The sequence below is a fragment of the Microtus pennsylvanicus genome, chromosome 12 (assembly GCF_037038515.1).
Source record: "Microtus pennsylvanicus isolate mMicPen1 chromosome 12, mMicPen1.hap1, whole genome shotgun sequence".
Lineage (NCBI taxonomy): Eukaryota > Metazoa > Chordata > Mammalia > Rodentia > Cricetidae > Microtus > Microtus pennsylvanicus.
The window spans coordinates 65,280,971-65,307,758 of record NC_134590.1 but is presented as its reverse complement, the minus strand read 5'-3'; the positions used below and the strand labels follow the sequence as shown (position 1 = coordinate 65,307,758).

General features: G+C 49.3%; 1 protein-coding gene across 10 annotated transcripts; it reads right to left on the bottom strand.

The window, feature by feature from the left end:
• Positions 1-1,626: 1,626 nt before the first annotated feature.
• Gal3st1 (galactose-3-O-sulfotransferase 1) lies at positions 1,627-20,598 on the bottom strand. 10 transcript variants are annotated; one of them, XM_075944097.1, is made up of 4 exons: positions 20,362-20,598; positions 10,709-10,797; positions 3,749-3,891; positions 1,627-3,036 (listed from the first exon to the last, which is right to left on the bottom strand). In XM_075944097.1, the coding sequence occupies exons 3-4, from the start codon at positions 3,877-3,879 to the stop codon at positions 1,896-1,898; spliced, it is 1,272 nt and encodes a 423-aa protein (XP_075800212.1). In that variant the 5' UTR covers positions 3,880-3,891; positions 10,709-10,797; positions 20,362-20,598; the 3' UTR covers positions 1,627-1,895. The 10 variants fall into 10 exon arrangements, with proteins under 10 accessions (XP_075800212.1, XP_075800209.1, XP_075800210.1 ...); XM_075944094.1 differs by having other exon boundaries at positions 3,749-3,888; XM_075944095.1 differs by lacking the exon at positions 20,362-20,598 and adding an exon at positions 10,940-10,964 and having other exon boundaries at positions 3,749-3,888.
• Between the last annotated feature and the right edge of the window lie 6,190 nt (positions 20,599-26,788).

Below are 26,788 nucleotides of genomic sequence, written 5' to 3'. Positions count from 1 at the left end.
TGCTTGGGGGGCCTGAACCTCCCCAGCTGTGTTGAGACACCAGTTCTCAGGCCGTGGACATCACTGCTTTAGCGTCAAATGAATCTAGGTTTCCAGACTGTTTCCTCTCTGGCAGCCTTGCTCTGTGACCCTGAGATAGTTTCTCAGCCTGAGTCTCCATCCCTGCCTTAGGGAAGCAGTGAGGATACCCATGTTCCCACACTGCTCACTACCCAGCAACCACTCATTCAAATATTAATTATATTAATAAGTGTGTGACTGACTGCAAAGCTCTGAGGACCAGAGAACAGTAAGTGCATGTAAATTATACTTCTGGAACCTGCTATTTGCCCAACTTGTTCTCCTTGGATCTTCAAGGGCCCAGTTATGTCAGTCATAATAATAGTTAATAATATCAGAACATATGCTAATAATTAATTGGCATTTCTGGGCTCTTTGAGGCCTAAAGAAATGTAATTATGAGGTTTCTCAATCCAAGGATACTATCATATTACACCATCATATCTCCACTATATAGATTTGGAGTAAAATACATTTTCTTAGGAATAGTTTTCTCTTTCATCAATTTTTAAAAACGTTTTGTGTGTGTGTGTGTGTGTGTATCTCTCTGTGTGTGTGTGTCTGTGTGTGTGTGTCTGCAGAGGTCAGGAGAGGGTGTGGGGAATCCCCTGAAGCTGGAGCAAAGTTCACCTTTCTGAACCTTGTTTTATAAAACCAGGAAGTTGTTGGACATTTAGGTTTGATATGTCAACACTTAGATTGAACTTGGCACAAGAGAGTCCACAATTGCTGTGACTTAGGCTACTCAGCTCCTAGCTGGAGCTGCCTGAAAGCATGGGACTTTTTATCCTGGTGACACTTCACCATGCTCAGGTGCATCTTTATCTCTGGACGTAAGCGGTTTCAGAGAAATGGGGGCTACCGCGTGGATCCGGTGTCTCTGAGGTTGAAGAGCAGCCTGTGAGGCAGTGTGTGAAAGGGGCATTGGAGATAGAGGCTGCCAGTTGGAGGCCAGGAAGAAGCCAATGAGTACAGAGTGAATGGGTACTGAAAATGGAAAAGTATTGGGGGGGGTCCTTGGCACGTGGTCCCTTCCCCTCTTGGGATATCAGTCCCCACATCTGTAAAGGGACAGTAATTGTGCTGCTCAGAGAGTCACTATGAGTGCCGACGTGACTCAGGGCATGCTGCCCCATGCCCCGCGGAATGCTCCCAGCATCCCTGTCACATGGAGACACATGCACACACTGCATGCACACATTCGTTCTTAATCTCTGCTCTAATCTGGTCACCACTTCTGCCTACCAGGTCAGTCATTATTTGCAGTATAACGCTGGCAGTGATACCCCCTCCTCCTTGGTGTGTCACAGGAGAATGATTATAATCCCAGGTCACTAAGTTTCTGTGTTGGGGTAGTGCCCAGAAAGCGCCCATCCACTAGTACCAGGGACTTAGCCAGTGATCGGTCACACATGTGATTTCCCCATGTTTTGGCAGCTTGTGGAAGTCCTTGAACCACACACGACTTCAGCAAGTAACAGACACACTAGACCCCTGCCCGCTGCTGTATTCGCGTCTACAGACACCCTCCCAAGGGTCCCATTCCAGAACACAGTGAGGCCGATTAACAAAAACACATAAAATTCCTTTATTTCTGAGTCTCCCCTTGTAAGAGAGGTCTGGAAATAAAGGAGATTTAATACAAAATTACATAATTAGTCAAATACTTCTCGGTTAGGCTCTTTCTCTTGTGCAGAGAGACTAGTCCCGGCCAGCTAATAACCCCAGGGGACCCCAGGGTGGCACCAGGCATGACTGGGGAAGGCTAGGGGCCAGAGGCACCCTGGCAAGCCCTTCTGCAGCAGGGAGCCAGACCGGAAAGTGGGCAGGGTATGTCACCACCTTAAGAAGTCCCTAAGGAACTTCCAGAGCTTGGTGACCCAGAGATTGGCGCCGAGGTCGGACAGGTACTGGATCTCGGGCGTGAGCATGCGCCGGCAGAGCTGCTCGTGATGCGGCCCGATGCTCTTCTTGAGGTTGTAACCTAGGATGGACTTGACACCCAGGGGCTGCCAGGGCTGCATAGCCGAGTCCTGGATGGCCTCGGCATCCACCGCTTGGCCGCCATCGATGCAGATGCGACGCATGCGCTCGTTGGCTTGGCGTAGCTCGGCCACCTCGCGCACCATGCGCTCGCGCCCGAAGGCCTCCACCTTTCGCCAGAAGCTGGCATTGAAGTGGCGGTAGAGATGCACATCCAGCAGGTTCCAGGCGGTGGCACGGCGGTACAGCTCGCCCGAGAGCCGCGGCACCGGCGAGTCGCGCCGCGCGTTGAGCTTGAAGTACAGCACGTCCTCCAGGTCCCAGCAGAGCAGCTCCCGGAGCAGCACCAGGGACTCGTCGAAGTACTCCTGCAGCAGCACCAGGTGGAAGCGGCGCTCCACCTCCAGGATGTGCTCCTGCACGCGTGGGCTGCCCGGGTCCAGGCCGCTGTCGTAGCCTAGGTCGAAGAAGAGTAGGTTGCGGAGGTAGTGCGCGTTGTAGCCGCTCGGGTCGTAGTAGCGATCGGGGTCCTGCAGGAACTCTGCCAGCTTGTCGTGGCTAGACAGCTTCCAGGTGAGCGGCACCAGGGACCCAAAATAATGGAAGGAAGACTCGAAGAGACGCGCAGGGTCGCGGATGACCGTGATGAAGGCAGCGCCGGGCCGCACCAGCCCGCGCACCTCTTCGTAGTGGAAGCGCATGTGGTTGCAGATGATGTTGAAGCAGGCCCCGGGTCGGTAGTCCTGCACCAGGCTGCGTGTGAAGTAGGACGGGTAGTGGAAGTCGTTGCGGCCATTGGGGAAGGCGAACTTGAGCCCATGCTTCTGGCCGAAGCGGAAGAGGATGTTGAGCAGCGTGCTGCTGGCGGTCTTGTGCGTCTTCATGAACACGATGTCTTGCCGAGGTTGGCACCTTCCGGCAGAGCCGTTGCCGGGAGTGGCCACCTCTGACTCACTGGGAGCAGGGGAGCAGGGCGCTGCGGGCTCCGAGGTCCTGGGGGAGACAGAAGGATGAAAGGCAGTCAGGGGCTTGCAGGTGACAGTCCCATGGGAGGGTCTGGTAGGAGCTTGATCTAGATCAGCCTGACGGCCACGACCTACTAATGCAAGCCTGCAGGTTTGAACACTTTGCTTTGTGGGTGCTGGGTAAGCACTCTACCGAGCTGAAATTCCCCCTGCCCGAGATTGCTGGGTTTTTCGTGTGTGTGTGTGTGTGTGTGTGTGTGTGTGTGTGTGTGTGTGTGTGTGTTTGGCGGCGGGGGAGGGGGTTAGTTGGTTATTACCAATATTTTTCAGGTTACCTTAATACCATTAACTGTGGTACAGGCTGCCCCAGATATATGCTGAGCAGCCGCATGGGGAGATGGGATAGTCTGGCTGCTTAGGAAGAAGAACACAGTCACATAAGCCCAAATTTGAAAAGTTTGAATCAGGGCCCTAGGCCAGATGAGTGTTTGGGGACAAATCACACTCCGTCTCTATCCTGGCCCCCACTGTGGCCTTGTGGGAGCCTCAGATTGGACACAGTGTTAGGCGGCACTCGCGCTCTGTGGGGCGGGATCTGCCCTTATCTCCACTTCGCTGAGGTACACAGTGAGGCCTGGGTGGCACCGAAGAGTTCTGCCAGAATGTCTGCCCCACGCAGCACGGTGCAGGTGGACCATGACCGGTACCCTGCCCTGCTCCCTCTGTTGGATGGCACTCACGTGAAGGCCACGTTGGGGTGGAGAGGCGGTACCACATAGGAGTAGAGCAGCAACAGGAAGCTGGTAAAGAGAGCGCCCAGCACCAGCCCCTTGGCCTTGGACTCCCAGGGCTTCTTCGACAGCAGAGGCATCTCAGAGAACTGCTAGGGACAGTACAGAAGAGCAGAAGGGTCAAGAGGTTAGTCTCATGGAGTCTCCACAGCTGCCAGGGCTCACAGTAGAGGCTGCTTTTGCCAGCTCTGCGGACTCCCTGGCAGGATCCTGACAGGGCAGAGAGATAGAAGATAGCAGGCTCGAGGAGAGGAGGCAAAGGGGCAGAGAGAAAACCCTGCTGAGCACGGTGCTAACTCCTGACTGACTGGCAAGGCCATGGGAGTAGGCCTTTTGGGCTTTATAATGAATGCATTCCGGGGGACAAAAGAAGAACCCTCTTAGTCCTGTGCCCCAGGCCCGCTCATAGGGAAGTTTAGAATCTTTACTGTTTCAGAAGGCATAGCCAGCCTTCCTGTCTCCTGTACCACCCTCCCTGGTGAAAAAAAGAAAAGAAAAAAAAAAGATATTTAGTTTATAGCTATGTTCAAAATACTGCATGGAAAGTAGTTATATTAAAAACTGCTAACTCAGCCGGGCGGTGGTAGCGCACGCCTTTAATCCCAGCACTCGGGAGGCAGAGGCAGGCGGATCTCTGTGAGTTCGAGGCCAGCCTGGTCTACAGGAGCTAGTTCCAGGACAGGCTCCAAAGCTACAAAGAAACCCTGTCTTGAAAAAAAAAAACCTGCTAACTCAGCTGGGCGGTGGTGTCCTAGGCCCTTCTTTAATCCCAGCCCTTGGGAGTCAGAGGCAGGTGGATGTTTCTGAGTTTGAGGCCAGCCTGGTCTACAGAGTGAGTTCCAGGACAAGCAGGGCTACACAGAGAAACAAACAGACAAAACCGCTAACTCACTGTAACGGGTGTCTTAGTGAGTTTTTGCTGTGGTATGCTTGTTTGGAGAGCAGTTTGACCTGGATGCAGTGGCCTTGCCCACAGCAGACAGAGATGTGAGTGGTAATGAGCGAGGCTTCAGAACTGGAATCCAGGAGAGAGTGGAGGCTTGAGTAGGGGGACTTTTCCACTTTCCCGCAGGTGTAAAGCCAAGGTCTGGAACTTTCCACTTCTCTCCCAGCTGATGCTCCCAAGCCCCCGAGGCGGCAGGAGGTCATACACGCTGCCCTGTGACCGACGCATGGCACGCTACCAAACGCATCTGGAGGCAGCACCACCAGGCAGCCTCCATGGGAAAGTTACCTAAGGTGCCCACGGCTGCTTGCTGAGGGGAGCCCTCCGGGCCCACCCCGAAAAGGTGGTAGCACTTGCTGAGCCTGTGGCTCGTCAACTAGGAAGTTTGCCTCCCAGAAAAGGACAGAGAGAAGCAATTGTCAGAGGAAGAAACCACACAGGAGGGAACGTTTCCTCCTGCAACAATGGAGAAGCATCGCTCACTCAGTGAAGCTGGTAAAGGCTGGGGAGAGTGTTTCCAGAGGGCAGGGATGTCAAACGAGGGTCACCCACCTGTCACTATGGATAAGTGTGTCAAGTGTACAAAGGCATTGTGCCAATAGCAACTTGATTAGAAAGAGAGAGAACTTCCGTGAGCATCAGCAAAGGACAAAAGGGACATCATGTCTACCAGGCCCGTCCCAGAAGTCATGATGAAAAGGGAAGTGAGTTAACCAAAGAGCAACACGAGCTAGTTGCTCGCTAACATGCTCAAGGCCCTTGGCCAATTCCCCAGCAAAGAAAAAAAAGGAGAAAAAGAAAGAAAAGGCCTGGCATCTGGGAGACTGCGCCAGTCTTAGCTACATGTCCAGTTTGAGAGCAACCTGAACGACATGAGGTCCTGTCTCACTCAACACATCAACAGAAGGTTGGAGAGATGGCTCGGCCATTAACCTCTAGGCTCATAACTAAACCTATACGAGTACTTGATGGGCTGGAGTTCAGTTCCCAGCACCCATATTGGGTGGCTCACGACTGCCTGTAACTCCAGCTTCCAGGGGATCCAGTGTCCCCTTCTAGACATTGTGGACTCTCTCTCTCTCTCTCTCTCTCTCTCTCTCTCTCTCTCTCTCTCTTTCTCTCTCTCTCTCTCACACACACTTTACAATAAATAAATCTTAGCCAGATAAAGTGGCACACACCTTTAATCCCAGCACTTGGGAGGCAGAGGCAGGTGGATCTCTGAGTTCAAGGCAGCCTGATCTATATAACTAGTTCCAGGCCAACCTGGCCTGCATAGTGACACCCTGACTTAAAAACCAAAATCCTAAAAATCAAAAGCAAAACAAACAAACAAAAAACTATAGAAAATTCTAGAGTGGGGGCTAGAGAGATAGCTCAACGGTTAAGAGCACTGACTGCTCTTCCAGAGGACCAGTGTTCAATTCCCAGCGCCCACATGGTGGTTCACAACTGTCTGTAACTCTTGTTCCAGTTCCTCTTTCACACAGGCAAAACAGAAGTGCACATAAAATAAATAAATAAATAATTTTTAAAAAAGAAAGAAAATCCTAGAGTGATACACACTACTTCTCCTGGTCCACATATGTCCCTAGGTAAAAATATACATGAAAGTCTGGACAAAAGCAAAATGCAGTGATGGGCGTGGAATGTGAGTGTTTGTTACCAAAATTGCTTAGAACCAGAAATGTTTCTGATTTTGTACCTTTTATTTTGGAATATCTGCGTATGCTTAAAGAACTCTCTTGGTGGGGCTGAGGCGATGGTATAGCTGGCAAAGTGCTTGCCAATCAAACATGAAGATGAACTCAATTTCTCTACCACCCACACTAAAAAACAAAAGCCAGGACTCTTGTTATCTTAGTGTCGGGGAGGCAGAGACAGGGGACCCTGGGGCTCAGTGACTGCTTAGCCAGTCAGCAAGTGCAGGTTTGGTGAGAGTCCTCGCCTCAAAAAGTAAGGCGGATGAAGTTTGGCAGTGTGGCACGTGCCTTTAATCCAGCACTCAGGAGGCAGAGGCAGGCGGGTCTCTGAGTTTGAGGCCAGCCTGGTCTACAGAGTGAGTTCTAGGACAGCCCAGGCTACACAGAGAAACCCTGTCTTGAGAAACAAACAAAAACATGTAAGGTGGAGCATTATCAGGGAAGAGACTTCATGCTGGCCTCTGGACTCCACGTGCATACATAAGCACATGCACATATTCACATGAACATGTATATACATGCATGTGCATACATAAACATACATAAACACATGCACATATTCACATGAACATGTATATACGCATATACAGCCAAAACGTAAGCATGAGATTCATTTGCTATCTGCCTAGAATGCATAGCTAGAAAGAATTTTATGGTACTTGAAATGCGCCTGTTTGATTGTGACGGGATTTTCCACTTGTGGCATCATGTTGATATTCAAAACGTTTCAGATTTTAGATCATCTTCAGTATCAGATTTTGGGCTGAGGACACGCAGCCTGTGTTCTACATTTCCACAGTCTAATCCTCTGAACCTAGCTGGGAGAGGTATAGATATTTCTCTACATTACTCATTTTTACAATGGTTGCCTTTAAAAAAGGATCACAGACAATTTAATAAAAAAGGAAATATGCCAGGTGGTGGTGGTGCATGCCTTAAATCCCAGCACTCAAGAGGCAGAGGCAGGCAGATCTCCATGAGTTTGAGGCCAGCCTGCTCTACAAGAGCTGGTTCCAGGACAGCCAGGGCTGTTACACAGAGAAACCCTGTCTCCAAAAACCAAAATAATAATAATAATAATAATGAGGAGGAGGAGGAGGAGGAGGAGGAGGAGGAGGAGGAGGAGGAGGAGGAGGAGGAGAAAGAGAAGAAGAAGAAGAAGAAGAAGAAGAAGAAGAAGAAGAAGAAGAAGAAGAAGAAGAAGAAGAAGAAGAAGAAGAAGAAGAAGAAGAAGAAGAAAAGGGACAATACAATGCCTCTACAGGTCTACAGCATTCCAGACAAGAACTCTACCACTGAGCTAGGCATGCGCTCACACTTTAAAGTTTACAAAGCGCAAACCAGATGTGATGACACATGACAGTAATCCCGGGGGAAAGCCGTGGATCAAAAGTTCAGGCCAGCCTAGGCTACAGTGTAAGACAGTACCACAAAAACAAGCTAAACCAAAAACCAGTCAGGAGGGGAAGGTGTGGACCTCAACAACTGCTTTGTTTATTTAGAGACAAGATCTCACTACGTAGTTCTGGCTGTCCTGAAACTCATTATGTGGACCAGGGCTGGCCTCGAAGTCACTGAGATCTGTCTGCCTCTGCCTCCCGAGTACTGAGGCTACAGGTGGCGCCACCACCGCCAGGCTGGACCTCGGCATCAGGATCCCTCAAGGCTGGGCAGGGCTGGGCTTTAACAAGGACTGCGAACTAGCCGGAGATGCTTTCTCGGTTATAAACTGGAGAGAAGCTGAGGAGAGGAGTCTACCTGAGGAACCTCCTGAGCGGTCGGTATACTGGTATCACTAGCTGCAACCCTCCTGAGTTCTGGGCACCGAGTGGCGATGCGGGGCTTGGGGGAGCTGCCCACAAACCACGAAACTGCCACCAGCTCTCTGCTTCACGGGGCTCCGGAGAAAGCCGGTTCACAGACCAAGGCTCGGCCCAGAACAGACAGCGAGCACAGGAGCTTAGTTTCTCTAGCGGGAGGGATCAAGATTCTCTTAGTTGGCTCTCGTAAGCCTGAGGGCCCACCCTGCCTCGGCAGCCCCACTCACCAGGGTACTCCTCCGGAACTCCGAGAAGCTGCAGTGGTGGAGGACTGGCAGTAGGGGGCAGACCAGCATCCTAAGCTGCCAGGCAGGGGCTTTCTGGCCCACCCAGGACAGTGTGTTCCCCCACACACAAAACGTCACTCATTCACTCATTCTCCTGTTTGGGTTTTCCCAAACCTCACCAGCTCCCTGCGTATACTGAACCCTGATGGGACCACTAGTATCTCTGCCAGCAACTGACGCCACTCAGTGGGTACCATCACGTTGTACCATCACCCCGTTTTGTAGATGGGGAAAATGAGGCTTCAAGAGGTGACAGGGCTTGCTCAGGGTCACTCAGCAGGTATACGCAAGGCAGGATTTTGAGCCCGTGTCTGTGGATCTACTACATGCAGCGTCCTGCTTTATAAATAGCAGCTCCTGTCTGAGGTCTATGAAGCCTGGGGGAAAGGAAGTGTCTGCGGTGCAAGGCAGATCAAGGCATCGCCAGGGCCTCTGTCCTAGGAGGTGTCTGACGCTGGTGGGCAGAGCTAGCTGACGGTCAATATGCAGACATGGGAAGTAGAAGGGACCCTGGTGGCTGGTTCTCCTGGGCCAGCCTTTCCTGAGGTGTTCAAGGTTCCTCACCCCCTAGTTGTCTAGTCTCTGTGAACTGAGCAACGAACCTCCTGAGACTGTCTGCTGCTGCCGATGGTGGGTCCCCAGTGGCCAAGGTAGGGAAGGCAGGCCCTTCTCTGCCCAAACTGGGAGAAGCAAATGGGTTGGCTAGAACAACCCCAAAGCCACCCCGTTCCAAAGCCAGGTGATTAATCAGAGTATTAATTATTAATAGCATTGCCGATTAGCCATTGTCATCACTGTTGACAAGGGCCCAGTCCTGCCTCCCAGGAGAGGTACCTGTGCCCATAATCAGGAACAGGTGAGTCATCCCAGAGATGCCTGAGCCTAGCACTTGGTAGATGTTTAATAGAAGATGCCCCGTGGCCTGGGCATCTCGGGGGAGAACATGGATAAGACCCTTGGTCGGGCAGCTACCACCTCAGTGGTAGCCACACGGTGAGATAGCTTATGGTGAGACAGACTTTCTGTGAGGGTCACACATGACATGTATGTCAGAGGGCCCATGAAGGTTTGTTTAATTGTGTAGCTCTGTGGTAAAGAGTTTGCTTGGCACGCACAAGCCACTGAGTTCTGTCTCCAGTACCAGGAATGGCGATGATAATGACTATATATATATATATATATATATATATATATATATATATATATATATATATATTGTCCCTTCACTGGGTGAGGTGGTGCATGCCTATGATCCAAGGACTCAGAACGCTGAGGATTTTGAGTTGGAGGCCAGAGAGAGTGGGCTTCTGATCAAGACCTTGTCTCAAAGAGCCAAATGAACAAACTTCCAGTGTCCTGCCATGAGTGAGCCACACACGGAAGTCATATGTGCATGAACATGCATGTGAGAGCCACACAAGAGAGCTGGAAAGAGCCAGCAACCAGGCTAGGAATCTAGTTTTATTTAAAGCCCAGCTCTGGAGCCAGGCATATGGCACACACCTGTAATCCCAACAACTCAGGAGGCAGAGGCAGGAGGATGGCCAGATTGAGGACAAACTGGGCTATACAAGGAGACCCTGTTTCAAGAAATTAAATACGAGGCAAGCAGGATGGCTCAGCAGGCAAAGGTGCTTGCTCCCAAGACTGACAATCGAAGCTTGATTCCCAGGTCCAGAAGTTGTCTTCTGATCTCCTCTTCCCCATAATAACTACACACACCCACACTCTCTCACACACACTCCAGCTTGCTGTATGCCCTAAGCAAGGCTGTTTCCTTCTCTGGGTCTTAAATTTCTCCTCCAAAATAATACTAATGTTCTGTCCCTATGTTTCAGATGGAACATGCAGGCACGGGGCTGGCACTGGGCAGACATTTGCTGAACTGAGTTATCATGACCCCCAGGGTCCTGGCCTGGTCCCATCCAGCTGTGTACCCGCCAGTCCGAAACAGAGTCTTACAGTGGACCTTAGAACTAGGTTTCCAGAGAAGCAGGGAGGTCAAACCTCAGAGAAGGCAAGAGTATCCTCAAGGTCACACAGCACAGGGGAAGTAGGAAGCATGACTAGAATCTGGGTTCCCTAGCTCCTCTGCCCATGCTGGTGACAGACCAGGGTACTAGGACATATGGTTCTCTTGTCATTTTCCTCACCTATCCCTGTTCTCGTGGGTGACCCCAGCCACAGCTGCGCGATAACTGGTAGCAAGCCAGACTCCACATCCTCCAGTTCAGCTAGGACCCTGCAGGACAGAAGGAGAAGCAGGACTCACCCACTACAACCTGCACACTGTAAAACTTGCCCGAGATGGTAAGGCTGCCGGAGGGAGTTACCACCGCGCAGATCCCCTGCTCTCTGTGCTGGGACAGAGGGGACACACTCACCTTGGGCTGCGACTAGCCGCCCCTTTCCTCTTCCAACACCCAGGCTGCCTCTGCAGTCAGAGACAAGAATGCTCTAATGATACCCAGCCGGCGGCTGGTTGGCTCCTTCCATCCCCCTCCAGTGCCTATGAATATTTATGAGCGCCCTCCCTGGGGATAATGAACGGAATGCCCAGGTGGTGCCCTTGTCTTCTTATTGTCCTCCGACTGGCCCCGCCCCTCTCTAGACCCCAACAGCCAGGTAGTTCATTTACCCAAGGGCTCAGCTACTAGTTCAATTCTAGATGCCCTTGGGCCAAGGGCACAGCTGCTGCGTGCTTGAAGGCTAGTGGTTGGGGGCGCCGGACTGGAAGATGAACTGATCCACCTGAGGGCAGCTCATTCAAGCCTCTTGGCTGCTCTATGGGTTCATCACAAAAAAAGAAAGTTAGGCAGAATAGGGAACAACAAAGTCACAGGCCAAATACACACTTGCCAGGAGCTTAGACCTGGAGATAATATATATTATTATATAATATATATCGAGAGAGAGAGAGAGAGAGAGAGAGAGAGAGAGAACAACAGATACTATCAGCACCCATTGTTGCAGGTGGGGAGGGTCATGAGATTGAGGCCAGCCTGGACCACATACTGGAACCTTGTCCAAAACTTAAAATAAGGGGTCACGTGTGGAAGCCATCTCACCAGCCAGCATACTTTTGTTTTAACTCGCTTTCCCATTCTCTACTGACAAATCATGACCATCTTCTTGTGATCACCATAGACTTTAAGCTGTTGTGCCCACAGATATTACAGAGGGTGCATCTCCTGCCCAGAGGGGGGGGGGGCTCCTCGGGGAGAGAGCAGACAGGGGTGGTAGAGAAAACAGCAGCAGCGAGGACATCTGATCCAGTAGGGGAAGGGGTTAAAAAGGGGCACCCTCAGGAGGCTCTCCAGTTTCCAAAGACAGTTTCTTTTCTCCATTACACAGCCTATAAATCCCATCCTCCCTTACAGTTGATTCCCATGTACTGAATCAGAGCCAATGAAATACGAGCATTAAGACAGCAAATGAGGTTGGGGGCGGGTCTTTGGTAAAGGTGATTTCTCTCCAGAGGCTCCCAGATCCTGTACAAGCTACCTTTGTTGTTGTTGTTGTTGTTGTGTCTTTGACAGGGTCTCATTGTGAAGCCCTTGCTGGTCTAGAACTCACTGTTTAGACCAAGCTGGCCTTGAACTCATAGAGATCATAGCCTCTGCCTTCCACTGGAACTAAAGCCATGGTTGGGTAGCTTTTATTGTCAGTCTGACACAAACCTAGACTCACCTGGGGGGAGGGACCCTCAATTGAAGAACTCTCCACCTGACTGATCTGTGGTCATGTCTGGGTGCAGAGGGCTGGCATTTTCTTCCTTGCTAATTGATGTAGAAGGTCCCGCCCAAAGTGGGAAATAGCGTGCTTAAGTGGGTGGGCTTGGGAAGGTTGCTGAGCTTGGCCTGGGAATGAGGCCAAACAGTGGTCTCTGCTTCACTGCTCCTGCCTGAGCGCGTTCCTTCCTCAGCTCTCCCAGCGATGGACTGTAACCCGTAAGCTAAAATAAACCCTTTCCTCCACATATTACTTTTGATCCTGGTGTTTACCACAGCACCAGAAACCTAACTAGAACAGAAATTGGTGCCGGAAAACGGGACTGTTGCTATGACAGACCTGACCGTGGAATTTTTGGCAGGAAGAATTGTGGAAGGGTTTGGAACTTTGAGCTGGAAAAGCCACGGAGCGCTCAGAGATTGACGGGCTGGTTTGTGGGAAGCTGGAAGGCAATGCTGAGAGAAATGCAGACAGTGGAGGCCTGAGTGATGACGGTTCATCATGGCTGGTCATGTGATGTTTCAGATTAAGGATCTGTGGAAGCAGAGTCTTTGCTTTACTGGGACAGTTGATGCTTGTTAACCAGGGTTGAGAAATTAGGTGTGATTAAGAAGGGACATTGAGGCAAACTCTTCTGAAAGTACTTTCTCAGGGTCAGCACACAGAAGCTGTGGTCCAGTGAGGTCAATATTGCATCTCAAGCTGATAGCCAATTATCTGTGGGGTATTTTTTTTATCATATAAGAGGACTCAGCCCACTCTGGGCAGTACCATCCCTAGGAAGAAAGCAAACTAGAATAGACCTTTTATGTCCATTTCACAGACAAGAAAACTTAGGTCCAGAGGTTAAAAGAGGTGCCTTAGTACACACTGTAAAGAATGAATGCATTCATAAGGGCAAAACTGTAATTCGTACTTAGGTTAAGGGGTCTGAAATGATACCAAATGTAAAATGTATTTCCTCAAGGAATGGGGTCACTTGCCATCAATAACACTTTTGACTTGGTAAATACAATGTGACTATATAGCATTCACATTTTATCATAGTCTGTATTACTTTGGGGAAAAGTAAAAATTTATAAATAATGGGACAGTAAGATAGCTCAGCAGATAAAGGTGTTTGCCCTTGAGCTTGATCCCCAGAACCCATATGGTGGAGGGGGAGGCAATTCCTGAAAGTTGCCTTCTGACATACACATCACACACACACACCCAACAAATAAAGACTAAAAATGGGTTTATTGCCATAGTAGAAGCCAGGCCACACCTTGGTTTGGAGGCAGGCATACTGCTCTTTCCAAACCTGAGCATTCTGAATTGGAAGGCATAGCCAATGATAGACCAGCAAGCATGGGGTACTCATGGACGGTTTGATTGGGAGAGGTTAGACCTCCTGGACCTGCAAGGATCCAGAAACTTCTTCACCGTGAGGCTCTCTGGAGTATATCATCCAATGGGGTGTTTTGTCTGCACCCTAGTTTGCTGGCTCACAGGATCCCTCCGAGCTGGCAGTCCTGGCATCTTAGCAGCCTTACTGTCCCTTGGCTGGAGTCACGGTGCCAATGGTTTCTAGGCCTGGCAGCTGACATGGGGTGGTCTTTCATGATTCAGATGCAGTTCCTTTTTCTTTGTTTTTCAAGACAGAGTTTCTCTGTGTAACCCTGGCTGTTTCGGAACTTGATTTGTAGACCAAACTGGTCTTAAACTCACAGAAATCTGCCTGTCTCTGCCTTCCAAGTGCTGGGATTAAAGGCGTGGACCACCATCACCCATTGTCAGATGCAATTCTTAATGTCAGAGTATCAATATCACCTGCACCTTTTTTCTTTTCCCCTCAGGTCTCCTCCTCCTTTTTCTTTTCCTTTCTTCGTTTCTTTTTTGTGTGTGTGCATATGTGCCTGTGTGTGTGTGTATGTGAGCACATGCGCGTGCGTGTGTGTTTGTGACTGGTCTGGTCTGTTTTGGTCTGGTTTCACTATGTTCCTGATTGACTTCAAACTGGCTATCCTCATGCCTCGATTTCCTGATGCTAGAAATACAGACATGTGTCACCATGTCTAGCAACCTATTGTTTCAATAGGCAAACACACAATTACAGTACGCACACCACACACCAGAACCTCTCAGTATTATATGCAGCCCCATGTATCAGGTGGAGAAACAAGTCCAGTAACCATGACAACAACAGAACATATTCACAGTTCTTTTTGAGACACTCCCCTGTCCATGCAAAATCACCACCTTTCCTGATAGCAGATCCAAGCACAAAACAGCTCTGGCAGGAAGTGGCTAGTCACAGGTGCCAATCAAAAGTCAAGCCACTACTTTAGTTCTCTAAACACATTGATACCCAGGACTGAGCATGGAGGAGTTAGCAATAAATATCAGTACGTTATAATATTCCTGCCATATTGTTTACAGTCTGAAGATACACTTGTTTGCATAAACACATGGCATGGAGAAAAAGTCTTACAGAGGCGTTGTTGATGCCACACACCATGCCCAGGATAAGCACACCCACTGCTCCATTCCTGCACTCAGGCCTCAGAACAGCCTGCTCCAGAGTTCCCCAGTAGGGTGGTCTCTGTCAAGAGGCTCCCTTTTTCCTGACAGAGGTGCAGCCATGCTGTCTCTTGTTGGGAAGATCAAAAACTGTGAGGCATGCAGGGTCCTCCGCTCAGTGCCTGGCACACTGCAATGTGCCTTAGATCATTCTGGATCAATATTCATACCACCCTACCCTTCCAGTGACCTATGCTTTCCCATGTTTTATACCCAGCTTCCCTCAACACTCACATTCCATGCCCGGCAAAATTAAGGCAGACAGGGAGGGCTTACCCAGTGTCCCAGCCAATGTATTATGGAGGGCCGAATCTCTCTGCCCCAGAGGATAGCGTGTGGGAAAGCAGATAACTCCTGGAAAATTCTTTTAGTTCCCACCTCATGACGCCAGAGGTCTCCCGTCAGGTGATTCTTGGGGACACTTCCATTCCATCCTGCCTCGTCCTCTCTACAGTCATTCACATTTCTTATGGAGTCAAAGCAAAGCAGGAAGCTTGTTAGACTGGGCGGTGGTGGCACACACCTTTGATCCTGGCACTTGGGAGGTAGGTGGATCTCTGCTTTTGAGACCCAGCCTGATCTACAGAGTGAATTTCAGAACCACCAGGGCTATACAGAGAAAACCTATCCCCCAAAACAAAAACAAATTTGTCACAAGCCACAGACTGGATGTTATAATCTGCTGGCCTGGTTTGTCACCTGGGTACCCTGTCCCTTTAAGAGACAATCCCTGCCTACTCCCAACCCCCCCCCTTTTCTGCTGAGGCAAATGGGCCCTCTTGCTCTCACCCTCTCTCTCTCACTCTCTCTCTCTCTCTGCCCTTCTTCTGCCTCTCCCTTCTTTCCACTTTCTCTCCTTCCCCTTCTCCCCTTTCCTTCCCCCTCCACAACCCACTAAATAAACTCTATACCCAAACTCTCTCTCTGCGTTAGGTATCTGTCTCTCACCTGCTGTGGTCTCCTACCCACCAAGGGGACTCTCTGAGGCTTCGGGTGGCCCGCCACTGCCCCCCATGGGACCAGCCCCCCACTACCATATGCTTGTTAATGATAACATTGGTGCTGTGACTCAGCCAGGCTCTCTCCACATTCTCTCCAATCTGTGGGTGAGCCAGCTGAGGACATGTGGGGGACCCTGGACTCAGGACCATTTTCCAACACTTGTCAGGCTATCCTTTGCAGCTGAGGACTACTAGGGATCCTATAATCTTCTAACTCTTTTTCTATATGGTCTTTTTTCCAACTTAAAAATTGCTGGAATTTTTTTTAATCTCCTCTCTCTCTCTCTCTCTCTCTCTCTCTCTCTCTCTCTCTCTCTCTCTCTCTCTCTCTCTCTCTTTGTTTTTTGAGACAGGGTTTCTCTGTGGCTTTGGAGCCTGTCCTGGAACTAGCTCTTGTAGACCAGGCTGTCCTCGAATTCAGAGATCCGCCTGCCTCTGCCTGTGCTGGGATTAAAGGCGTGCGCCACCACCGCCCTGCAAAATTGCTGGAATTCTACACTCAACATCAAACGGTAGGTTCCTTGCACATATCTGGCCATGCCTCCATGAGTATGCAACCACTCAGTAGAGGTTCCTCCACGTAAAAACAGCCCAGTACTGGTCAACCACTGGCCCATTGAGCTTAAAGCCCCTCACTCGGGCCTTTGGCTCCACGTGACAATGTAGGGGTTCAGTTTGTGCCCACCCATTCTCATGGCCTGGACTTTGAGTGATGACCCAAAGTTCAGCTTGAGCCAGGGTCCATGCTGAACTTCTGGGACACTGGAGTTTGGTCTCTGAATCTTCTCACTTTACTCATGGAGGCTGTGCCAACCCATCCTCAGATAATCAAGCTACTTATCTGCCTATTATCAGCTTATATTCTGCCAGTGATTGCTAGTTGGAAATGCAGCCTGCTTTTTTATGTTTTTCTATCTGCTTTCTATTCCCAGCGTGTAATCACACCCATGCTAAACTGTCACTCTCAGCTTGTGGGCTGGGCTCTGGTTACCTATTTGGCCCACCATCGGCCCCCTACCTCATGCTGCCTCCCACCTCAGTGGCGGAATCTGTCTCTCTTTCATTCACACAGCCCTGTTTCTACCACTGCTACACTGTGGGCGAAAATCCTAAACCTGAGCCTTCTAGCAGCTCACTTCCCAACTTTGTCAGTCCGCCGGGACAATTGGTGAGACTGCTCCCTTTTAGGCCTAGAGCCTCTCGCATGCACGACTGCCCTTTCTCGGGCTCTGCCCTAGCACGGCCTTGCTGATCAGTGCATTCATTATTCGGGTCCACGGCCCCTGGGACCTATGGATCCTTTCAGGGATACCGTTCCTTCCCTTCCGGCCTAGGGCCTCTCAGGCGACTGCCCTTCCTAGTCCCTGTTATCTTGTGGACGATGGATAACGACCTGAGTCAGTTGTTTATTTTTCTGCCTTACCCATGGGAAACGGGCTGACACTTCTAACTTCTACCAGCGCACGGCTAAATGTAAAGAGTTACACCACATGGACAGCCATGGCTGCTGCCATTTTCTTTGAGCTTAACAAAGGGAGGAGTCGGAAGTTCCGCCCCTAGCCAAAGAATGCGAGCAGCAGGCTCTCCACGTGATCATGGTCCCCGCTCCTAGCCAGCTTCCTCTCACTTTTTATTTAACTTTATGCGGAACTTAAATTCAACTGTGTGTAAATGTATGCATTCTTACTGTTAAATGTTTTAAGTTCATTATATCTTATTCCAGACTAAGAAAGCAATAAGTCACATATTTTAAATTGGTCTTTGACAAAATTTGTCTTTGACAAAAATACTGTATATGTAATCCAACCCTGCTTTAAAATACATTACGTTGCTCTCCACTGATGTCAGTTCCACCATTAAGCTTCTATTACAAACAGTTTTTTCTTCTTTGTCTTTCAAAAGTACAAGTCTCACCTGTTAAGTTGAGAGCCAATACAGTTAAACTTGGACTCAGTTCTCCAGGCAGATCCTACGCTGTAATTATAACTTATCTATACCTGATAAACAGCCCTCAACTGCTCAGAGATCTGGGGAATATGGCATTTAAATGTTTAATTATTAAAAGGCTTTTCATAACAGAGAGACAGGTTGGCTCCTAGCAGCTGCACCCTACTTCCTCGAAAGAAGACGGAACAATGTCCATCTACAATTCGCTTCATCAAACGAAAGCGCTAACTACTGGACGAAACTGCCTTTCATCTAAACCGAAGAATCACTGGAATTGATAGCCTCGCTGCTCAGGTCAAGGTAGGCGTGTCTTCTACAGCTTTCTTAGCCCACAGCACCTTCTGGAGTCTGGCAGGCCCTGCTTCTAACATCAGAAGGCAAACACAGCCCTGATACCCCTGCCCTCAACAATTATGGAGGACCCTGAGGAGTAGCTCTAGGTAACCAACCAAGTAAGTTCTCTATGGTTTTTAATCAATAACTCAAGTAAAATTTTATCCTTCTCAAAGAACTCTGATACAATTTGACAGCTGAGAGGTTTTGTCAGTTTAAAAAGAACAAATTTCAGTACAATTTCTTAACATGTTCTTAATAAAAGGTGTTTTAACATATACAAATGCAATTATTAAAGTGTGTATCTGCAAGTTATAAAGGTATGAAGACAAATACAAGTTATCAAATTTCTCTCTCACACTGCCTTTCATAGTCTTAAAGATATTTTTCATCATGCAAAAACATCTGTCATAGTCATTCTGACATTCCGCCATCCCAATTCCCTCAACCTGCTATGCCTAACTTCCAGCCTTTTTAAGAAAAAGATGGGACTGTTATAATCTACTGGCCTGGTCTGTCACCTAGGTACCCTGTCCCTTTAAGAGACAAGTCCTGCCCACTCCCAACCCCACCCCCACCCCCCTTCCTGCTGAGGCAAGAGGACCCTCTCTCTCACCCTCTCTCTCTCTCTCTGCCCTTTTTCTAGAGAGGCAGCTTCTGCCTCATCCCCTTCTCCCCTTCCCCTTCTCCCCTTCCCTTCCCCCTCCATAACCCACTACATAAACTCTATACCCACACTCTCTCTCCGCATGATGTATCTGTCTGTCTCTCACCTGCCATGGTCTCCCACCCACCAAGGGGACCTACTGAGGCCCTGGGTGGCCCGCCACGGCTGCCCCTCATGGGACTGGCCTCTGGTCCACCATGTCTTTATAAATGATAACACTGGGTCCAGAGTCCCACTGTTTGTGGGCCACTCTCCCAGGTGACTCACTGCCCTTCAGCGCAGGACAGCTTACTCTTGCCTGGAGACAGCGTAGTAAACAGACCTATCTGTTGCTGGATGACAAGTGGGCACAGAACCCATTAAGGGAGAAGTGGAGGACCGCGGGGAGCTTCCTTTGGGCAGAGCTAAGGGCTGGGAGCGACTGTTTCTGCTTTTGTGTACCTGCTCACTCACCAGTGTCAGGCAAGGGGGAGGGTTGGTGAAGCCTAGGAAGATCAAACAAGTAGGACCCTAGTTGGGCAGGGGAGTACTGAGTAGGGTTAGGGTCCTGAAATGAGGACGGCAAAAATTCCTGTGACTTGGAGTGAACTCTGCCACTTCTGAACTGTGTGACCTTAGTCTCTAATTTTCCCGAGCAACCGACCTGCTTGATTCCTGAATTCCCTCTAGATAAGTAGCAATGGTGCCTCGCAGGGCACAGGCACAGTGCAGGGAAGGCTGGGGTGGCTGTACTGACCGCAGGACCCACTGGTCACCTCCTCAGAAGAGGTTGAGTTCTTCTGATTGGATCTCCCTCCACACCTTTTTCCTCTAGACGATTTCCATGGCACCATCACCACAGAAACCTCAGGTGTCAGGTATCAGGCCTGCTGCCCATCCTAAGGTGGATGGCTGCAGCCAGATGTGTGCCTGTCACTATAGACAGCTAGGGAACAAGGAGGGGGTCCATTGGAAGCAACGATTATGCTCTGTGCTGCCCCCCTGCTAAGGGAGTAGACCAACCTGCAGAACCCTTCATGGAGCACTGGCTCAGGACTCCGGAACTGCAACTGTATATAGGAGCTTTCCTGTCCTAACTGAAGAGTCTCTCCTTGGTGGCCTCATCTCCTCAGGAGCCCGTATCCAAGGGACTTTCCCCAAGCACAAGAGTCTGTCACCGCCCACGGTCCCCAGTCTCGGTTTTGAGAGCCCCTCCTGGGAAAGGCAGGTAAAGGGAGATTCCGGCCGGCCGGCCCCTCCTTCTCCACTAGGGCCCAGGCCACGATGTCCGAGAGGATTAATCATTGACGGACTCAGTTTCAGCAGAGTGCAGCAGCGGGCACTCAAGCCCCACCCACCCCACTTTTAGGATTCCCGGGGTCTGATGGGGAGGGGCACCCAGGCAAGCAACCAGCCTGAGCCTGCAGGACACAGTGCCGGTGAAGTATGCCCTGCAACACTCCTGTACCCTTCGCTGAGCGAGCATGCGATCCCATTTTGGCTAAGGAGGCAGTGCAGGCGGGGTGCTCAGGTAGGAGAATGAGGCAGGACACAGCCAGCCTGAGTGCTGGACCTCCCGACGTACCTTGGCCCGGTTCTCCTTGGGCTCGGGGTGGCAGGGGTCGCCCCGGCCCGCGCCGCCGCCGCCGGGGCGCTCACTGGGCGGCGGGGCGCACTCGCCCGGGCCCCGTGCTCTGCCAGGCCTGGTCCATGCCCCCGCCCCGCCGCCGCAGCGGCTGCCGCACCCGCTCTCGCCACTCTCGGCCAGGTGAGGCCAGCAGCCTGGCCCGGCCCCTGGCTTCACGGCCAATGGGCGACACGGCCCCTTCCCCCATCCTGTCCCCTGCGCGCCTGCCCGAGAGGCACAGAAGCTGTATTCAACTCCCTGGGGCGCAATATCGCGCCCCCGCCGCCGGCCCAACAAGGCCCATTTGTCTCCCAAGGGCCAAGGAGACCATTGTCCTGCCGCCAGTCCCAGAAGGGAATAGAGGGTGCCTGGGGCTTGGTGGTAGTGCTGGGGAGGGGTGCCTGGGCTCAGGGAAAAGGCGGCAGAACTAGTTGCCAGCCTTTTATTGAGAGTGCTGAAACTCCTCGGGATCCAGTGGAACACAGGCCTTCCTAGCTCCCCCTGGGGAGGCCAGAAACACATTTTGGCACCCAAGGAAAACAGGCAGAAGAGCCAGGATCCCTGGGCCTACCCAGGGAAGGAGCTTGGCTCCAAAGGCTGTCACTTCAACGGTTCCAGTTCTGCTAACTTCCCTTTTAAGAATGCCCATCCTCAAGAGCGCTGTGCAAATAGGAAGTGGGTGACTGTCTAGGTTCAGGCTGTCCTTCGTTCCAAAGCAGAACGAAGGACGGGAACTAGTCTGGAGTTAGACCCAGTTTGGGCAGTACAAAACCAGCTGACCATCCAGTTGAGCATGGGCCACGTCAGAGCCCCACTGCCCCCGACATTTCTAGGCAATTCTGGAATGGGGAAAATTCCACATCAGCCTGGCTGCCAGGCATTCTTCCGTATCTGATGGGCTTTCCTTTGTCCATGTGAACCCTAGATACACATATACCCATGCAGGCCTGAGTCATCTCCTGGGCTCCAAAAGTCCCAACCCTTTGGTTCTTGCCTCCCCCAACTGCCACGTCAGAGCTGGCTTCAGACAGAATCCTCTCATCCCACATCTATAGTGAAACCATCAGTTTGGGGCGGCCTTGAACTGGATTCTCGAGTTCACAAGCCACACTTCTCCTCTCAAATTTCTCCTATATATTTATTCTCTCTACCTGCCGGCCCCACCTCTCCTTTCTCCTGCCTCGCTATTGGACGTTTAAAGCTTTATCAGACCATCAGGTGTTCTAGACAGGTAAAGTATCACAGCTTCACAGAGTTAAATAAATGCAACATAAAAGTAACACACCTTAACATAATATTCCCCAACAGGTTACCAGCTGGGATACCAGCACACCTGAATGGAAAGTTGTAGAGGCCCAAAAATGTGAGCCTATTTCCATGTTGACCAAAGGTCAGAGAGTTGGGACTTATCTCTAGTTCCTTCAGAGTTATTGTGCTTCTACCTCAAACAAAGGTTCCACCTAGATTTAGATCAGAGTTCTGCTCTCTCAAAGTTATTGTCAACAGGTGTGGCTAAAAGCCAGACCTTATACTTCAGGAATAGAGAAGTAGATATGTTTCTACCTGAAACAAAAGTCTAAGGATCCAACTAAGGGTCCAGTTCCTTTACAAAAATAACTTTGGATTCCACCCAGGGAATTTGCCTACAGAATGTTTTGGTCTAGGGTGTGAGCGTGACTTGTTTTGTTCTAGCAACAGAATGTTTAATTATGGATGTAGCCTGCAACCTTCAATTGGTATGTTCATTTCCTTGTATCATGTTAATGCAGTTTTTTGTCTTACTCTTACCTTTTGGGGTCAGGGGTATTTAAAGCAATTGGAAATTAAACGTGAGTGAATTCCAGTACTCACTGGAACTTCCTCCAGATAACTATCCTATATGTTTCTCTGTTTTATTATTTTCATTAGCTTCTTCATATTCTTTACAATATTTCTAAATCCCCATGCCTCTACCCTGGCAAGAGGTATTTTGTCGAGGCTGGTCCCCAACAAAGTTAGGCTTTACCTGCCCTTAGGCCTCATTTCTCACCGTTAGCCTTCTGTATTGGTTTTGTGTGTCAACTGACACACTCTAGAGAAGGAGCCTCAGGTGAGGAAATGCCTTCATGAAATCCAGCTAGAAGGCATTTTCTCATTTAGTGATCAATGGGGAGGGTCCAGCCCATGGTGGGTGCCACCATTCCTAGACACTACCTGGGTGGTCTTGAATAGTCCTGAATTCTACAAGAAAGCGGGCTGAGTAAGCTATGAGGAACAAGCCAGTAAGCAGGAGTCTTCCATGGCTTCTGCATCAGCTCCTGCCTCCAGGATCCTGCCCTGCTTGAGTTCCTGTCCTGACTTCCCTCAGTGATGAATAGCAATATGGAAGCACAAGACAAATAAACTCCTTACTTCCTAACTAGCTTTTTGGTCTGGTGTTTCATCGCAGCAATAGAAACCCTAAGACAAGTTGATACCAGGAGTGGGGTGTTGCTATGAGAGATCCGACCATGTTTTGAGGAGGATTATGGACTTTGGAATTTTGGGCTAGAAAAGCCATTTTGCATTGAGAGCTCAGTTGGAAGTTCTTGAGGAGCTTAAAGGAGAAAAATGTTGAGAGCAGTGCATAAGGAGGCTTGCCCTTATGAAGTTTTAGAGGGAAATTTAAAGACTCTGGTGACTTGAAAGAAAATGCCCCTAAAGGGGACAGCACTATTAGGGGGTATGGCCTTGCTGGAGGAAGTGTATCATTGTGACAGTGTGCTTTGAGGTCTCATATATGCTCAAGGAACGCCCAGTGAGACAGACCACTCTGTTGCCTGCAGGATTCTCCATTCTCAGTTCCCTCTCCAGCACTATGTTTGCCTCTGCCATGTCCCACCATGATGGTTGTAATGATCTATCCTGACCCTTTAAGAGACAAACCATACCCATTCCCTCTCCTGTCTGCCTAGGCAAGCTGATCTTCAGCTTCCACCATCCTGAGTCCTTTCCCTTTCTGTCTCTCTCTCTCTCAAAGGCTGCTTCTGTCTCTCCCTTTTCCCCACTCCTCCCCTTTCCCCGTTTCTCTCTTCTTCCCCCTTCCTTCCACTAAATAAATATCCAACTTCACTCTGCATGGCGTGCCTATCCATCTCTCACCTGCTACGCAGCTCCCTGCCTGGGACCCAGCTACCTTCGTGGCCCGCCTTTGTCTCAGGACCCACTGCCTGCTGCCTGCCACCACTCAGCAACCTGTGGTGTGGCCTCATGGCCCACTGCCCATTGCCACCACTCAGGGACCTACAGCATTTTACTTAAACCATTACAATGGTAACATAACAAACCTCTGAAACTGTAAGCCTGCCCCAATTAAATGTTTTCCTTTACAAAAGTTGCTGTGGTTGTGGTATCTCTTAAAGCAATCAAAACACTAAGACAGAAGTTGGTACCAGGGACTTGGGTATTGTTGCATTAGGCCTTAGTGTGTTTTTTGAAGAAATATGGACCTTGGGACTGTGGTTTAGCAAAGCAGTTGAACACTTTAAGTATTGCTTAATGGGCCATCCTAGTAGGAGCATGGAAGGCAGTGGTACTGAGTGTGATGTGAACTGTGGATGCCTGGATCAAGAGGTTTCAAGAGGAGAAAAATGTTAATATGTTGCCTAGAGACTGTTCTTGTGACATTTTGATAGAGTCTGGCTGAGGCTAAAGTGAAGAGATTTAGATTAATTCCATTGGCAAAGGAAATCTCAAAACCACCAAGCATAGACTGTCATGTGGTGGTTAGTGTTCACATGTCAGGGTGCACCATGTAGGACGAGTCAGTTGAAGGGGCTCTAAGATGAAATTTTAAGGCCTATGTGGCAGTAGGAAGGTCTGGCCTCTTCAGACGGACTGAACCCCAAATAGCTATACAAAGGTGTATTTATTGGAAGTTACACATACCAAGGTCCCCAATATACCGAAGGAGATCATCACATGTCTTACTGAAGGGGAACATCACACGCCCCAACTCTAGTCCTTCATTATGTATCATTTGCAATACACAATAATACAAGAACCTCAGGTGTGCCTGAGGCATCTTGTGACCAAAGTCGTGGGATGGTTGCAAAACCCCTTCAGCAAAATAATCACTGCTTCCTCAAGGATTCTTCAAGGTCAAAGTACTTCTAGAAAACAGTTGTTCATATCTGCCCCATACAGTGATTCTGCTAAATTCCTACAACATTCATGCTTATAAAGATTTATAATGAAAAAGGAACAAGCTGAGCAAAAACAAATACAAAATGTATAGATTGAGGAGAAAAGGGGCACCAGGAAGTGGAACAGAGCTAAATTCTGTGTTCAAGGAAATAAACAGATTAAGAGTGAAGGGAATGATGTTAGGGGAAGATCCCACCCAGCTGTTTCCAATTTGCGAAAAGGAATTTATTAAAAAAAAAAAAACAAAAACAAACCTGAAGCAAGGCATGGTGGTAGATAGCTTTAATACCGGCACTCAGGGAGAGGCTGGCTGATCTCTGAGATTGAGGCCAGCCTGCTTTATAGATCCAGTTTCAGGACAGCCAAGCTTTGGCAGTGGAGGAAACTACCAAAAACAGAAAGCTGGTGAAAATGTAATTGAATGAGGGGGCCATGTTCCAAGCCCAGTAAGCAGCAGAATTTGGTAGCTTCAGTCACGTGGTTCTGAAGTTAAGAAGGTGTAGTGGCATTCCAAATGCATTTTAATAAAGACTACCTGAGCCGGGCGGTGGTGGCGCACGCCTTTAATCCCAGCACTCGGGAGGCAGAGGTAGGCGGATCTCTGTGAGTTCGAGACCAGCCTGGTCTACAAGAGCTAGTTCCAGGACAGGCTCCAAAACCACAGAGAAACCCTGTCTCGAAAAACCAAAATAAATAAATAAATAAATAAATAAATAAATAAATAAATAAATAAATAAATAAATAAAGACTACCTGAAGATCTGAGAGTTAAAACAGGCCCATTAGTCAGCCTCACAGCCAGATTATGGTGACACACACCTTCAATCCCAACCCTAGAGAGGAATATAAAACAGGGCAAGACAGCTCTCATACAGTCTCCTTCTGAGACTCTGGAAGACAGGATCACCATTTCAGACTGAGGTCCAGGTAAGGAGCCAGTGACTGGCTGTTTTGCTTTTCAGATCTTCAGGTTTAATCCCAATCTGACCCTGAATTTTTATTAATTGTGCTTCAGAAAGGGGCTATGGAATTTGCATTAGAGACTAAGGAAAACCACTGAGGCCAAGTATGTGTCAGGGGTGTCCCTGAATCAAAATGAAGAGAGACCATGACCACAGCAGAGGTCATTCACTGCATGAAGACATTGTGTGAAGCTGTGAAGTCTAGATTACCTTAGAGACCCCAAGATTTTGGAGTTATCAGAGCTGTGTGATACATGCCGAGGAGAGCTGCTAACAGGGAGTGGAACCAGCCCAAGAGAGAAGTGTGTTGCAGTTAACAAAGCTGAAAGGAGTTGGAGATTTGAAGAACATTTTGACATCAGACATGCAAAATGCACGCGGAGTTTGAAGTTTGTCCAGCTTGTTTTCGGTCTTTTGTCCAGTATTTCCTTACTATGCTCCTTCCTCATGTTTTGGAATGGTAATGTCTCTCCTGTGCCATTATACGTTGGATGTATGTGATCTGCTTTTTGGCTTTTGACTTTACAAGGGATTACAGTTAAGAGATTGCATGAATCTCCGAAGACTTTAGACTTTTAAATAATAAAAACTTAAACAAAACTATGGGAACTTTTGAAGTTGGACTGAATGCATTTTTGCATTATGATATGGCTACAAGCCTTTAGGGGCCAGGAAGTGGAATCTGACAGTTTGAAAAAAGAATGCTGGTTAGCCGGAGCTAAGGAATTAGCAGTGATTAAGAGACCAAAGTCAGGTGGTTGTGGCGCATGCCTTTAATTGCAGCATTTAGGAGGCAGAGATAGGTAAATCTCTGAGTTTCAGGGCAGCCAGGGCTAGAGAAACCCTATCTTGAAAACATACATACATATACACAGAGAGAGACCAGCATCTCTCATGAAAGCTTCTCAAAGTGTTCAGAGCTGTTCCAGGGGTGCCCATGGTTGTACCTCATGTTGGCAGCTGGACTTGAAGGCATGAGGGTCATGGAAAGCAGCTGAAGTTTGGCACTGTGAGAGGCCACTGGTGAAGGTGAGGTCTCACTAGTTTAAAGGCCCAGGCTAAAGGGGTCATGCAAAGAAGTTGAATTTTGGCACCATGAAGACAGCCTATGAGAGGCTATTGGTGAGAGATGCCAGTAGCAAGGGGAAACCGCCAGCAGCAGCTAGAGCCTAGAAGACAAACCGTGCTGAGGGTGGAGCTGAGAAAAAGACTCCAGTCCTCTGGATGAGTCCAAAAGATCAGATCATGAGTGGATCCCAG